Source organism: Cyprinus carpio, chromosome B5, assembly GCF_018340385.1.
Source record: "Cyprinus carpio isolate SPL01 chromosome B5, ASM1834038v1, whole genome shotgun sequence".
In the NCBI taxonomy this organism is placed as follows: domain Eukaryota; kingdom Metazoa; phylum Chordata; class Actinopteri; order Cypriniformes; family Cyprinidae; genus Cyprinus; species Cyprinus carpio.
The window spans coordinates 1,541,398-1,556,943 of record NC_056601.1 but is presented as its reverse complement, the minus strand read 5'-3'; the positions used below and the strand labels follow the sequence as shown (position 1 = coordinate 1,556,943).

Here is a 15,546-nt window from a genome sequence, read left to right as displayed (position 1 = left end):
CACTTTACCTGATAATGGCATGTCTTAGGCTGCTGCACATCAATCATGTTTTGTCCTCCTCCATCTTCTGCTCAGTGTTGTTCTATTCAGAGCTATTGAACTCTAGGTCCTTGGCGCTGTATGGAATACAGTATAACACTTTCACTGTATGCTGTGTTTTATGATCTGCTGCATGAACACCATGATCCTCTATTATCTGATTTTTTTCACACTTGGTTCTTTTATATTTGCCTTGAACATGAGCCCGCACGTCTCTTTTTCCATCGTAGTTTTTGTTCCTAATTACAGTGTGTTTACACCATTAGTGTGAGTATAAATAACAGGGAGTACAAGAGGTAACTAGTAGCTAGATAATGACTCCGGAGACTGATGCCCTGTAGTTTTAACACCAAAGTTTAAGATTAAAAGCGCTTGAATGTTCCACAAATGTTTAGCGAGGGATATTCCAAATGCGAGTTGCTTTCCGACTGTAATTTATTCAGAAACATGTGGAATGTAGATATGCATTATTCTGTAGTACGTGTGACTGAAGAGCACTTGATTTCTTGGAATGCATTATGTTTAATTTAAATTCAGTAAATTTCTCTTCCCGTCATTTAACTTTCTATGTGTTGTAGTTAATTCAAATTCCAGCTAATGAACTGAAAGGAAGCCAATTGTTTGTTTCTTCAATTTGCAAACCGAACTCTGAAGTCAAATAAATTTGGGTCTGCATCGAAAGCTGTAGTGTGAAAGCATCCTAAAGGAATAGTTCACCCAAAAATGAAAATTTGCTGAAAATTCATTCTCCTTCCAAGCCATCCAAGATGAGTTTGAGCAAGTGATGGAATGCTAAACATCGCCAAATCAGTTCAGATGAAGAAACAAACTAATTTGCAACTTAGATGGCCTGAGGGTGAGTCAATTTTCAGCAAATTTTCATTTTGTGGTGATTTTTTCCTTTAAAGTGTTTCCAATGTGTAATCAATTTAGATTGTATTTTAAAATCACATTAGCAACTGACAGTCTTTGGTTTCTGGCAACCATGCACAAATGCATCTTTATGTATGCAAGGTATACAAAGGTTGACTGAAATGAGAATTTCTACATAAAATGCCTCATTTTCTTTTTTTCTAATTTATTTCATTTCTTAACTCTGCATTTCCTTCCTTTCCTTTGACATCAACAATCTTGGCAAACACTTAGTGTAGTCCTTGTGGAAAAAGGTAATACACAAAAATGCACAAGCAATTTCGACGTTTCTGATGCAGGGTTAAAATATGTGACAGAAAACACTTTGTAAGCTTCTCACAAAGATTTGGCAACATACATATAGAACTGTACATCAAGAACACTTCTCCTCCTGTGTGTAAACAACCACTTTGAGTTGCTCAGTCAATAATTTATCTGTTAAGAGTCTTTAACACAAGATTTCAAAAGAATTCAGTCCCTAGTCAATGTTTCTTACCGTGAGTTTTCATGGTTGAAGAGACACTTAAAGGCATTGAAAGCTTTTTTCAATTGCCACATCAGGTCAAAAAAGGGTACAAAATTGACAATGCCAGATCACGGCATATGCACAATGGCTCACGGCGTCAGATGTTCCATCAAAGACAGCCAGCTCTTCCATGTTCTTAAAGTTATTAAAATAGATGGAGTGAGTCATCAGAGAAGCAAGGTGAGTGTCCTGTCTCTTGTGTCTCAAGGCAGGGATTCATGCTCACGCACACACATGTTCTGATGGATTTCCAATATCAGTCAAGCCTCATAGTGACAACTGCCCACAAGCCCTTATTTTTCCTCCTCTGGAGACTCGGTTGCCAGATATGTGCAGAACATACTTTCTCAGAACACTCACAGGTGGAGAGAAATCAACATGATCTCTGCTCAATGCAGATAAATGAACCAGTGACTGGCTAAACACGAAGTGTGAAGATTTACACTTTTATTCCACATTGTTATGATGAGAAAATGAACAGCTTTGAGACGATAACAGCCAGGACTGGAGCATCCCTATAATCACATCCTATCACTTTATGACAGCAAAAATTAGCTAATTGCTGTGAATTTATAGACGGAAATAGCATGCATGTACTGTTGTTAATATATAAAATGATATTTTAGGACATCACTATTTTAATGAACATATGTAGGGTTGATAAAGGCCACATTTTACTGTTTAAAGTGCCCCTACCAGAATTTACTTCATATTTCAAAATTGATCCTTATTTGATTCTTGAGAGATGAAGCCAAAACATTAGTTATGAAAACAGCCAATAGTCACTGTTCTTTATATAAAGGTACTATTTTAGTAAAAAGTATCAAATTCAATTATACCTCACTGTCTTAAGTCCATAAATCAATACTTGATGTAGATTAAAATGTATACACAACTGTTCAAAAGTTTGGGGTTGGTAATTTTTTCTAATGTGTTTGAAAGAACGTCTCCTATGCTCACCAAGGCTGCATTTGTTAGGTGAAATACAGAATAATACAGAAAAAGAATATATTATGAAAAAAACCTTGAAATAGCCATTTTCTGTTTTAATATATCTAAAAAATTTTCTTTGAATTTTCAGCAGCCATTATTCCAGTCTTGATTCAGTTGTGCTTCTTGAATATTTGGCATTTATTTCCAGTATTTTTTTGATTAATAGAAATTTCAATATATTAAATAGTAAAGATATTAGATTTATTAATTTGCAATTAAATAAATAAAAACTGTAATTTCTTTAAACACTTTCATAGACCCCAAACTTTTTAACAGTAATGTTATGTATATACAAATCATTAAAAGAAAAACATCAAATATATTAATATATTATTTAGTATTTTATAGGTTTTGATGACTGTTTTAAATGAAGTTTTCCTCACATGTCTCAATAATCAGTGCTGAATTTGACCACATATATTAACGAAACTGAAATATGAGTGTTCTGAATAAGTATGAGGCTGTGGTTCTGTCTTTTGTTCACATAAGTGGATGTATCAGTTCACATTGTTCGGCTTCAGAGTCTTACTCGATTGAGTGTGATTCTGTCCTGTCTGAACTGTGTGTAAACCAAATCCAGGCCAAACCACATCCTTTTAAACCTTCAGTGCTTCATGCACACCTACAGCCGACAGTCGGCGGTTTATGTTCCGGTACCTGCAGCGGAGCAGGTCTCTGTATGTGGAGCGCAGGTCCCGGTTGAAGAAAGCGTAAATGAAGGGGTTCATTAGCGAGTTGGCATATCCAAACCACAGCAGCGTCCTCTCCAACCAAATTGGTATGCAACTACACTTGACCCCGCATATAAATGGTCTCGCGGTAGATAAAATAAAAAACGGCAGCCAACAAATGCCAAAAACTCCAACTATCACACCCAATGTCGTAGCTGCTTTCTGCTCTCGCTTAAAGATGGAGATATTGTGTCGCTCGCGGCTGAGCAAGCGTGAAAGAGCAGCGCACTCCTCGGCTACGCCAGGCGTGTGTTGGGGTTTTAGGCCTTGCATCCTGAGAGCCTCGCTGGCGACGGTCTCCAGACGATCCCGACGGGAGAAGTTGGTGAAACGATGCTTGGCGCAGCTTTTTCTGGCGGCCTTGAAGATCTTGTAGTACATGCAGAGCATGACGATCATGGGGATGTAGAAGGCCACGGCGGTGGAGTAGATGGTGTAGCTGAAGTCCTGGCTGATTAGACAAACACCAGCCGTGTTAATGTTCTTGGCCCAGCCACAGAACGGCGGCAGTGTGATCGAGGCGGACACGAGCCACACACCAAAGATCATCTTTGCCATCAGCTGGCCGTTTTGTCGAGCAGGGTAGGTCAAAGGGCGGGTGATGCCAAGATACCTGCAATCAAACAAATAGCCATAAGACATTATGATAAGATTGTGAATTACAGTAAAGCTGACGTTTGTGATTTTGGAATATAAACATTGCCAAATGAAATTGCAAAATCATTGTCATAATTTCTCACGTCTTTCCCACTGTGGTTGTCTTTAACTAAAACTATTATATTAACTGAAATAAAGCTGAAAATCAAACAAATACTAAATTCAAATTTGCCTTGGCAACTAACTGAAATAAGTTCTAAAATTACTGACCAAAATAAAACTAAAAAAAAAGAACTATTATAATAGTTTACGATAGTATAATATAATAATTATTTTCTATAAAACTTCTATTCTTTCTATTTAGAACTTCAGAATTTCAGAACCAAATGACTTAAAATGAAACTAAAAATAAAAGCTAATTCATAATATTAGCTAGTAAATGAACAAAACTAACACTGATCGTTCCAAACCTTTATGACATTTTTCCATGAAACTCAAAAGATGTTTAGTCAAAATCTGATGTTTAACAGCATAAAATCATAGTCCATTCTTATGACTATTCTTCTGAAATGATTACATTTAAATTTAAATCAATTCAATGTTAATCTTTTTCTTCACCACAGCTCTCAACCCTCACTCTGTTTGCATGTATATTCAATATGGCACACCTTGCGTGCAAACGGTTTCATGGATATTAAACAGAACCACAGATCCCAATAAAGAACATCATTATGTACTGCAGATGCATGAACTCGCCTCAAGCTTGTTTTTCTACAATTCTGCTCAATAAGACAATAGGTGGTACTCTACAAGATGATTGAGTGGCAAATCAGAATGAAGCAAGAATTTAAAGAAATTAAGTTCACATCAGGGGCATACTGCAAGCGTGATGAGAGGGTGGCACAAATTGCGTTTGTCTGAACAGTTCTTGTCTAAACCAATCAGCACCCACTTGAGCCGAGTAGATGACCAGAAATGGTGGATTTGAGAAAAATGCATGAAGCAAAAAGAGATCAATTATACTATTGCCACTTCTGCTGCTGAGGAAATTGACCTTGATGACGCCATTGCATCTGTTGTGGTTCAAGAACCACATTTAAAGAGAAGATTACAACTGTTGAAGGATTGATGAATGATTCTCATTGCCGTGACCCCTGCCCCCAGGAGACACTTATGCAAGATGTGCTTTCCATAAAGATCTAAATTTGATCTCTGTGCAGTTTCCATTATCACTGGGGTCGTATTGAAACCAACGAATCACAACAGAGCTGTAAACAGTTAGTATAAGTCCGGATATGCAATGAACATGTACATATCATTTAGCAGATGCTTTTATTTTAAGTCACTCAACACATGGTAAACAAAGTGATTTATAACTAAACATTAATCAGGCAAACAAAAAAGTACCATAATGCCAAATGCAGGTATGATTCACTAAAAGAACTGATTTATTAGACTCATTTGTTCCTGTGGAGTCCAATTCATGAACGGTTCCTTTTAGTCAATCAAGTGAAAATAAATCAAGTCTTTTCGGTGCAGTTAATGTAGTCTGATTCAATAATAAATTACTCTTTCGAGAAGGTCCTTTTAATGAATGAATCATTCAAAAAAGCCAACAAGCTGACTTGTCTAATGAATCCTTCAGTAAATGAACTCATTGAATCAGAGTGGTTTCTGAATCAGCATTATCACGTCCAGCAATGGAATATTTTCATTTATTACACAGCTCTATGGAATTCACCTGTCAGATATTTCCTTATATTCAACATTGTCCATGACAAAGGTATGTATAGTAATGGACTTTTTTTGAGGAAGCTAAAATAAAGATAAAAGTATTTGATAATTTCAGCTTAGACCAATATGTTGAAACAGAACAAAAAATAATCTGATCCTGACTTTTAGCATTTGATGGTGCAGAAAATCTAAATAATGTAATAGATTTCACTAAAGAGAATTAACTACTTCATTTCCCATGCAGTTTTCTTTTTCCCATTTTACGTGCATTTCCTATGCAACAAATACGTGAACACTCTCCAAACCTAAACACAGATTTAATTGACTCTATGAGTTTGTTAGTGCTAAAGTCCAGTAACTATCTTTGACATTTTGCCTTGTGGTTTATGATATATGATTTGTTTGACATTACTCCTCACTGCACAAGTACTGTAAATTAAACCAGTGATATGACAGAGTAAAGACATGTACAACATTGAAATAAAACTCCTGCAGCACTATATCCTCCATATGCAGTGACAGCTCCAGCATACAGATCTGAGTCTCCATGGCACCAGCTCTGGCTCAGGCCCCATCAGCTGCATAAAGTAAATGATTCCAACTTCCCTTTAAGCGGCTTAGCTGTCAAACACACATTGGTTTATGATTCCCAGGAGTAGAGGTCCTTGGGTCATGTAAATAACATAGCCATTATTTATGTAATAACGCTGAGGGCAAAGGGGGTTCCAAGGCTAGAATCATTTTAATCATGATTCTAGGTCATATGGAAAATGCAGTCTGACCTTTTCATGAAATCCTTTGAACAACATGTTCAATTTTTCCACTTCAAAATGAAAAAAAAAGGCTTGTGAGAGACCTATGAGGTCCACCGAAGGTGCAAATAAGGCTAGAAAAGGATCAGGCTATGTGGATCTCATACACGTTTGTTAACTGGGCCATTGATTTCTTTAGGTGCAAAATTTTAATAGTTTGAAAGGAATGAAAGTTTGCTGAAAAATAACTCACACTCATCCCAGATAGCAATATCCCTGAAGCCCAGATCAGGCCCACACCTGACACTTTCATCTGGCCCACATACTGCATGGAATGATGCCACTTGGGCCATGTTTGCCAGGTTTGGGCCACAAGCAAGCCAAAGGAAGGCCCAATGTCAGCCATGAATAAACCAAATAAAGCAGAACTGGCCCAAATCTGGGCCACATTGATTTGAATTCTGGCCCAGACGCAACACCTTGCTCCAGCTCACATACTGTTCAGAATGATAGCATTTGGGTGGTCCACTCCTGTTTGCCAAATTTGGGCCACAAGCAAGCCATAGGAAGGCTGCATGTCAAAAAACAAAATAAAAAACAAAACTGGAAGGCCACATGTCAAATAAATAAAACAAAACAGAACTGTCCAAATATGGGCCGAATTTATTTTACTGTAAAAAGATGGACCAACGAAACAGAGCAGGATTTACAAACTTGTTTCGACTGCGCTGATTGGAGTATTTTTGAAGCTGCTGCCACTGATCTGGATGAGCTCATAAAGACTGTAACATCCTACAGTATGTCAGTTTCTGTGAAGACATGTGCATTCATCCAGGACTTATTTAACATTCAACAACGACAAGCCATGGTTCACAGCAAAACTCACAACAGCTTCGAAAGGCCGAAGAGGATGCCTACAGAAAGGGGAACAGGGTCTTGTACAATGAGGCTAGAAACACACTGAATAAAGAGATTAGAGTGGCTAAGAAAAACTACCAGTTCTCTACCGACGACACGGCTTCAGTGTGGAAAGGCCTGAAAGACATTACAAACTACAAGACACCATCCCCCAGCACTGAGGCGAATCAACAACTTGCTGAAGACCCGAATGAGTTTTGCTGTAGGTTGAAACACCTGCTTTGAACATCTCTGTACACAACCGTTAACACCTCCAGCTACCCCCTCTCCCCCACACCTGCACTTCAGAGAAGTGAGAAGAGAAGCTTCTGTCACCAAGACAGTTCAATTCCCTGCTCGTGCACGTGCCTGACTGCAGAGGATTCATTGGTGAGCAAGTGATTTAATGCAAAATTTCTCAGAATCTGTTCCAATGAAGAAATAAACTCACCTGCAGCTTGGATTTAGCCTGTGAATAAGTACGCATTATCTACTTTTTTTATTTTTGGCTTAACTATTCCTTTAATGTGCTAAAAGCTTAGTGCACCATTGGCAGTTTTTGACAGTGCTGTTATTTCCTATAACATAACATTCAACCGACATGTCAGATTTTTTCATGCAAAGAATCTGAACTCTTCCACTTAGCATCAAACCTTTTTCAGCTTCCATTGTTTTAAATTGCATCCATGACTTTTCAAAAGCATCTACTGTAAATGTCAGTTTGATATAGTAACCATGGGAGCCACTAGTGAAAGTACACTAAAAATAGCTATGATAGATGTGTTATTTTATGTTGTGTCATCATTATATATTTTTAGATATTAATGAATGTCTAATGAAGAGTGAGAGCGCTTTTAGAAAAATCTCGTTTCTCTTTTCTTTCTCTCTTTAACTCTAGTACTCTGATTTTGTTTGTCTTGGGGTCTGTTGTGTAGTCTGGGATATACAGTAAGGCAGGGTTAATGGAGAGGATGTTTCAGTTCCACCATAATGCAGGAGTGCGGTGAAGCGATCTCTATGTTTTCCAAATCTTTTTAGAGCTCTTTTTTTAAAAGCACCATTCATCTTTTTGTGTCTAGGACAGCAGACGGTGAAATATTCAAAATATGAAAGTCAGTACTGCTTTTAGACGAACCAAACACAATGTCCAAAAAAAAGGGGAAAAAAGAACATCTCCTTCACAGCTTTTTAACAGCACTTGAAAATGTGCTTTCATACATAACATACCACAAAATAATTAATAAAAATATTTAAAGTTTTGATGGATGGATGGATAGATAGATATAGATTTTTTGTGGCATGAAAAAAAAATAATGAATTTGAAAGTAATCCTGTTACATTTATCAAGCTATTTGCCATTTCTCTTGATTTTCTTATAATATTAAGCCAGTACTTATAGTTTATTGTAAAGTCTCCTTTTGAGACAGAAAGAGTAAAGTCCAGGCTAAAGTGGTTGAGAGACTGGGTTAATGGAGGACGAAACATGACGGAGAAATGCACACAGGTCTGTCTCTGAATGAACTGATGAAGAGTGACATACAGAGGACAGAAAGCAATCAAGCAAAGTCTTTTAGAGCGGCTACTGCTCCTTCATCTTCCTCCTCCTCTCTTCTTTACACAAACTCACTCTCCATCAAAACACCAGCAGCTTCATCATCTTTCTCTCCTTTTCTCTGCACTCCTACCTACAACTTTAACCTCTACATCGATCACTTCTGACATTCTCTTTCTCTAGTCATTAAGGCCACTTTTAAGGCATGTTATTGTGCTTTTTTAAACAAATTAAATGGGTTATGTTTGTTGTGTAGTGCTGTACTGTGCACATGCATGATGCATTTCGTGCCAAATACACAGCGACTGCACTTATGTAATTCACTCAGACTTATGTAATTCATACAGTATATTGTAGCTAAAAATATCTGCACTGTGCACAATCGAGAAATGCATTCACTTAAAAAAAAATAAAAAAAATAAGGATAGAGGATCTCTGCTTTTGCTTACGTACATATATATTCCACTATGGGGAGTGAGAATTGTCCGATTTGACAGCTCGTTTTTGACATCTGAGCCTGCAGCCGCCTATATACTCCCGTCTACATCTGAAATGAGTCTAAAAGCTGAGGATTGCAGAGGCTTGATGGAAGACGGCACCACCGCTCGTTTATGTGTTTCAAGGATAACATTTTTTTAAAACGCTACAGCAATGTTTTTCTTAAGATACTCTCTCTCTCTCACTCCCTCTCTATGAATTCATCATCTCGCTGTACAACATTGCTAAAGTATTTCGTGACATTTGTATTCTTTCTGTTTATCCCTGTCTTTCTTCCTCATTCTCTCGCTGTGTATTTTTCAATAATTTATATCCAAATCCAAGAAGCTTTAGTGCTATGTTTGGTTTCTGTCCAGGCTACAGCTAGTATTTTTTTAGGTCAGGGACAAAACCTGTGGCTATTTTCAGATTATAAATAAGGCGGACAATATTTATCTGAATACAAGTAGATTCTTTCCATGTGAGCCCAACGTCTCCACTTTAGTTTATATTTTTGTATTATCACAGCAGATTTATTTCACATAGAAAATCTATTTATATATATATATATATATATATATATATATATATATATATATATATATATATATATATATATATATATATATATATATGCATGCATTTGGCAGATGCTTTCAGTTTTAAATTAAGGAACTTTAAATTGCAGCTTACATTGCATTTCTGTCTTCTCTGGGAATCAAACTCATGGCCTTGGTTTATTTTCCTCGACAGGAAAAAAATAACTCACCCTAAAGACTTACAATGTACATGCATTTTTGCAAACTGTGAGTTTTGGCTGTTTTTACAAACTAATAGATGAATCAAAATCAGTCGCTTTGGATAAACGGGACAAGACCTGTGGCTATTTTCAGATTATAAATAAGGTGGACAATATTTATCTGAATACAAGTAGAGTATTTCCATGTAAGTCCAATTTCTCCACTTTAGTTTATATTTTTGTATTAACACAGCAGATTTATTTCACATAGAAAATCTATTTATAGACAGATAATCTTTATTAGAAATTAATACTTTTATTCAGCAAGGGTGAATTAGACTGATCAATAGTGACAGTAAAGACACTTAAAATGATTTAAAACGAATTGCATTTATAATGAATTCAAAAGATTTATATTTCAAATAAATGTTGTTCTTGTCACAGGATAAAAAATTACCATAAAATAAATGTATTTTATATTGTGATAACATTTCAGAAAATTGTTATGTACTTACTGTATTTTTAAAAACTTCTGATTGCAGACTTGACACATTTGAGACAATCTGTTGGTTTGTTGAGATTTGTAAAGTGTCTTTCGTGTCAGTGATTTAACAGGATCAAAAGAAGATTTACTTCCATTTAATCCAATGCTGTCTGAGAGAAACCGATGAAAAAGATTTTAAAAGCATCCTTAAGGGAAGCTGTTGCTGTTTTTGTAATGGACACAGTTGGCAAACACTGCCAGATTCAATTACTGCTTGTACACAATTACACACCATTAACTGACTTCATATTTGTCTCTTACTGCACATGTACATAACCTTAGGCTTAAAAGCAATAGAGCTGCAATTTTGGAGGGATCTAAGCGCTCGTGATGGACTTTGTTTCTTACAGAACATTCATCAAATGAATAAAAGAGACGCCGTCATATGAAAACTGCATAAAGTGAATTTGAAACCTTTTAGTGGCGAGGACCCGGGTTTGAACTCAGCAACAGATTGACCCTTTTCACAAAGCCTGACATTTTAAAGAGACTAACTGAGTGGAGTGAAGCTGCATTTAAGCGATAGGATATATCAGAGGCTTCACGTGTTAAGTTAACTCAGACGTCCATTGGATGCACGGCAATCTTTGGAGAGGAGCACTATTATAAACTCAGGCTCTCTATAAAACGGCTCTTAAAGAGTCGGCTGAAACGACAAGCCTGTTTTTAAAGGTTCAATACAAGTTCAGTCTGTCGATTACAGAGAAAAGAGTTTCAATTCTTCTCTCAGTCTGTGCTGTTTTTGAGCTTGATTTTGTTGTTGTTGTGAAAGGAATTTAGTTCTTTCATACAGAATTGTCTGAACCTTAAAAACCTTCCTCATTGGGTTACGCTACAGTTCAAGGCAGATTAGCTTTTTCATTATCTATTACATTTATTATTGTATCCAAGTCAACTTAAATTGTATACATTTTATCAGTTGTGCGTTACTGATGGAATTCATGTGGGTGTTTTTTTATATATTTTTTAAGAAAAAACACACCCTTTGAACACCAAAAATGTATTTTAATTATTTATTAAATTATAAAATTAATTAAATTTCTAATTAAAATTTTCTTTTTAATTAGGCTGTTACCTAATTGCATTATTGATGTGCACACACACACACACACACAGACACAGGTTTTTATGGTTTATGAGGACTCCCCATAGGCGTAATGGTTTTTATACTGTACAAACTGTATTTTATACCAGAAACTTTGTGCATTTTTAGATTTTCAAAAAACTCATTCTGAATGATTTATAAGTCTTTTGAATTACGGGGACACTGAAAATGTCCTCATAAATCACTTTTTCCTTGTAATACCTTTGTCATACCCATGTCATTATACAAATTTGTGTCCTCATAAACCACATAAACATGCACACACACACACATACACACACATACATATACAGTATACATATACAGGAAAAATATAACTTGCCCTAAAGGCTTGCAATGTACATGCATTTTTGCAAACTGTGAGTTTTGGCTGTTTTTACAAACTGATAGATGAATCAAAATCAGTCGCTTTGGATAAAAGCATTTGCTTAATGAACAAATGCAAATGTTCTGACAGCTACAGATGCTGCAAACACAGCTCAAGATACACTGAACCCCGAATATTCCATTAAAACACACAACTTAGAAGGAAGAATATGTCACAGCTACACTTTCACATAAAATCTGATAGTTTGTTCTTTTGTGACAGTATCTAAAAAAAACACTTGCATCTTGGTGGTCCTTGGGGGAAAGTCATGAAAACAAAAATCGCATGAAATAAATCAGCACTCCAGTGATGTCTGCAGCTATATTTATACAGCTCTATGCACTGCAGTTTCAGGGGTAATTGCTCTCTAAATATGTCAGATGACACATGCCCTACAGAGTTTATTAGCGACAAACAACAACAGCTCCTCATTTATTAGGATAATTAACTGAACAAATTTCCTTAGTGCTGCTAATATGCACACAAGCAGCAGCTGTCATCCTAAATGTGGAGTGCGTTCCAGACAGACAATGAACGCATAATACATTTGTATTTGAAAAAAGCACGCTTTATTACACCAGTCAGAGCTTTAGATCAAATCACGACATGATCCATTGATGATATTATGGATGCACCGTGCCTCAGAATATATGCAGACACTTAAGCCATGCTCAAAAACAAATTCATTTAGTCTCTTAAATAACAAATTTGCATCATATATATATATATATATATATATATATATATATATATATATATATATATTATATATATATATATATATATATATATATAAACATAAAACCAAGAGGCATCAGCAAATAAGTTTTATGCTGAATTGCTGTGAATTATTTGTTTAGATCACATCAAGACATTATATATCAATGATATTATGGATGTACCATGGACACAAAATACATTTGACCATGCTTAAAAGAACAAATTAATTTCAAGTAATAAATTGCATTATATAACGAAACATAAAACCAAGTGGCATCGGCAAATAATGATTTGTTTGCTTGAAAAGTGCGCTTGAATGCAATTTGGTTAGTTTTTAATTAATTATATAATATAATGCCATCCATGCATTTTTAAGTGAGGTGTGTGTCCAAATACTTCTTGAAGCAAGTGTATCATATGATAAAGTAAGCAGTTTAAAAATAATTAAAAAAAAGAATAATAATAATTCATTAATTAAATAATTTACTAATATATTGTTCACCCAATGCAATTACTTGGTCATTGTTTTACCTTTCCTCTGGGATTGTTGGTTAATTAAGCATTACATTTTTTTTAGAGTAAAAAATGTTAATATTTAATAATTCCCTTCTATTGTTATTAATATCTTTAAGATACTCTACATACTGTTCTGGCATTTCAATGATAAGTCCCAAACACGCAGGCTGTTTAAATACACTGAATTATCATAATTTGGAATAGAAATGGTTGAACAAACATTTAGACAATCAGATGTCCTTGAAACATGCAGAGTATGACTAAACAAACAGTTAAAGCTGATAGTCAACGATTTTGTACATACTGCTTTCCTGAGCAACTAAACATTACTGACATAAATATAGCTTTTCAAAGAGTTTCTGTTTATTTGCAGTATTAAGAGGCACAATTCTATTCAACAATCTTGAGGTCTTTGTTAACCTATTTGTGCCCACATTTTTCTGAATGGTTTCATGCATATAGTCATGTTAATAGTGTCCTATGTAAATATGTTCTGCATTTATTTTTCCCAGTTTTTTTTTTTTTTTTTTTCTGGAAAATCGTATTTGAATGTGTGGCAACTATAGTTGCCGGTGGGCAAATATGTTGTATTCACCCCTTCAATGTAAAATTTGAATAGGAGGAGAGCATTTGGCATCTAACTCAAAATAACTGCTTTCAACAGATCAATCTTTATTCATAAACAAATTAATTATGCATAAAAGTCGAAGAACATTTGATGCAAGCCCAAAAAAGGCTGCATCTAGCTTATAAACATAGCGCAAAACAAAGTGCAGCCATTACCCCAACAGGGTATTGTGTATCAATAAGTTAAATGAAAATAAATAAATAAATAAAAATAAATAGAATTAACAAAAAAAAAAATCTACATTAAAAAAAAAAGTTACACCTAAAAGTTTGGTACGCATTTTTTTTAGGCCCATAGTATTCAATGGCTGACTGTAGTTGGTGATTTCATATAATAATATAAATATAAACTCATTACTTGTCTGAATTTCAACATTATAATGGAATCATAAGCTACTAGTCATAAAATGAATTAGGGTCCTTGACCAATTAGAATGAAACGCATCCAAACTGGATAAAGGGGCCTCAATATTTTGCCCCTTACAAGACATAATGTCATAAAAGGGAGAAAAAGATAATCTACGTTAATTAATCCCATGTGTTAGCTCTTTATCTTTCCATTCTTCCTTTTGTGTGACTGACTGAAGTTTGTAAACTGCTGCTGTCACTTGAAAACTGAAACTAAACTAAAAGTTGCCGCTTGGACATTTGACTAAGTATACAAAAAATTATAGATCTCCTGGAAGGGGTAGGAACTTCACAGCCTCATGTGACAGGAAGGAAGTGAATACCTTTTTCTTTTTCTTGAAATCCTTTATTTGGTTGTTTGCTTGCATGTCAATGATACATAAAACATGTTAAACATCTAGAAAAATACTTACAAAAGGAAAATGACAACTATAAACTGCGGCAACTATTTGCCGGTGGGCTTAAATGGGTTAAGACAGCAAGTTATAATTAAATCGTGTCAGTAAAGGATACACCCACATATACACATGAGAAAAAATGCATCAGGGAGGGACAATGCTTCATAGATAGTTCCCTTCCTGAAATATAAAAATGACTGTGAATTTTATCTGAATGCAGGCTGTGTGAACATTGTTGCTGGTTTTAGAGAGCTGTTGCTCCAGCTCTTGACAGAAATGATTGTTATTCAGCTTTGGCCATGTTTAGGGCCCTTAGAGCTAGTACTTCAATGAGAAGTTGATTTCTGACACAAATATTAACCGGAAAAAAAAAAAAGTGTTAAACAAGTGTTAAAAATAAAAAAGTGTTAAACCAAACATACTGTACCACAGAGGGATAGAAGAGAATACTGCTTTTGTTTTTGTTTTTGTTGTTGTTTTGTCTAAATTGTACTGTATCTGTGTAAAGCAAATTTTTAGTTTTAATTTTACATTTTGAAATAAATGTTCATATATTTTGGGGTCAGTAAGATGCTTTTTAAAAGAAGATTATTATGCTTACCAACACTGTTGGGGGTAACGTATTACAAGTAACTCGAGTTACGTAATCAGATTACTTTTTTCAAGTAACTAGTAAAGTAACGCATTACTTTTTAATTTACAAGGAAATATCTGAGTTACTTTTTCAAAAAAAGTAACGCCAGTTTCTTTGTTTTTCCATTTATTGACTGACAAGCCTCCTGTCCCCATACTGAGAGAAATCAGAGTACAGAGGCGTTGTGTGCGCTGTGTGAACATGATGTAGTTCTAGACTAAATGTGATTGTGCATTAATTCATCCCACTAACAAAAAAAAACTGATTTAGTATTCATC

General features: G+C 35.2%; 1 protein-coding gene across 1 annotated transcript in view; it reads right to left on the bottom strand.

The window, feature by feature from the left end:
- Positions 1-828: 828 nt before the first annotated feature.
- LOC109069010 (5-hydroxytryptamine receptor 7-like) overlaps positions 829-15,546 on the bottom strand; it is a 32,397-nt gene continuing 17,679 nt past the window's right edge. The window contains exon 2 of the mRNA XM_042723539.1: positions 829-3,814. Within this exon, the coding sequence (XP_042579473.1) occupies positions 3,067-3,814 (748 nt within the window). The 3' untranslated portion in view covers positions 829-3,066. The remainder of the gene's footprint in view (positions 3,815-15,546) is intronic.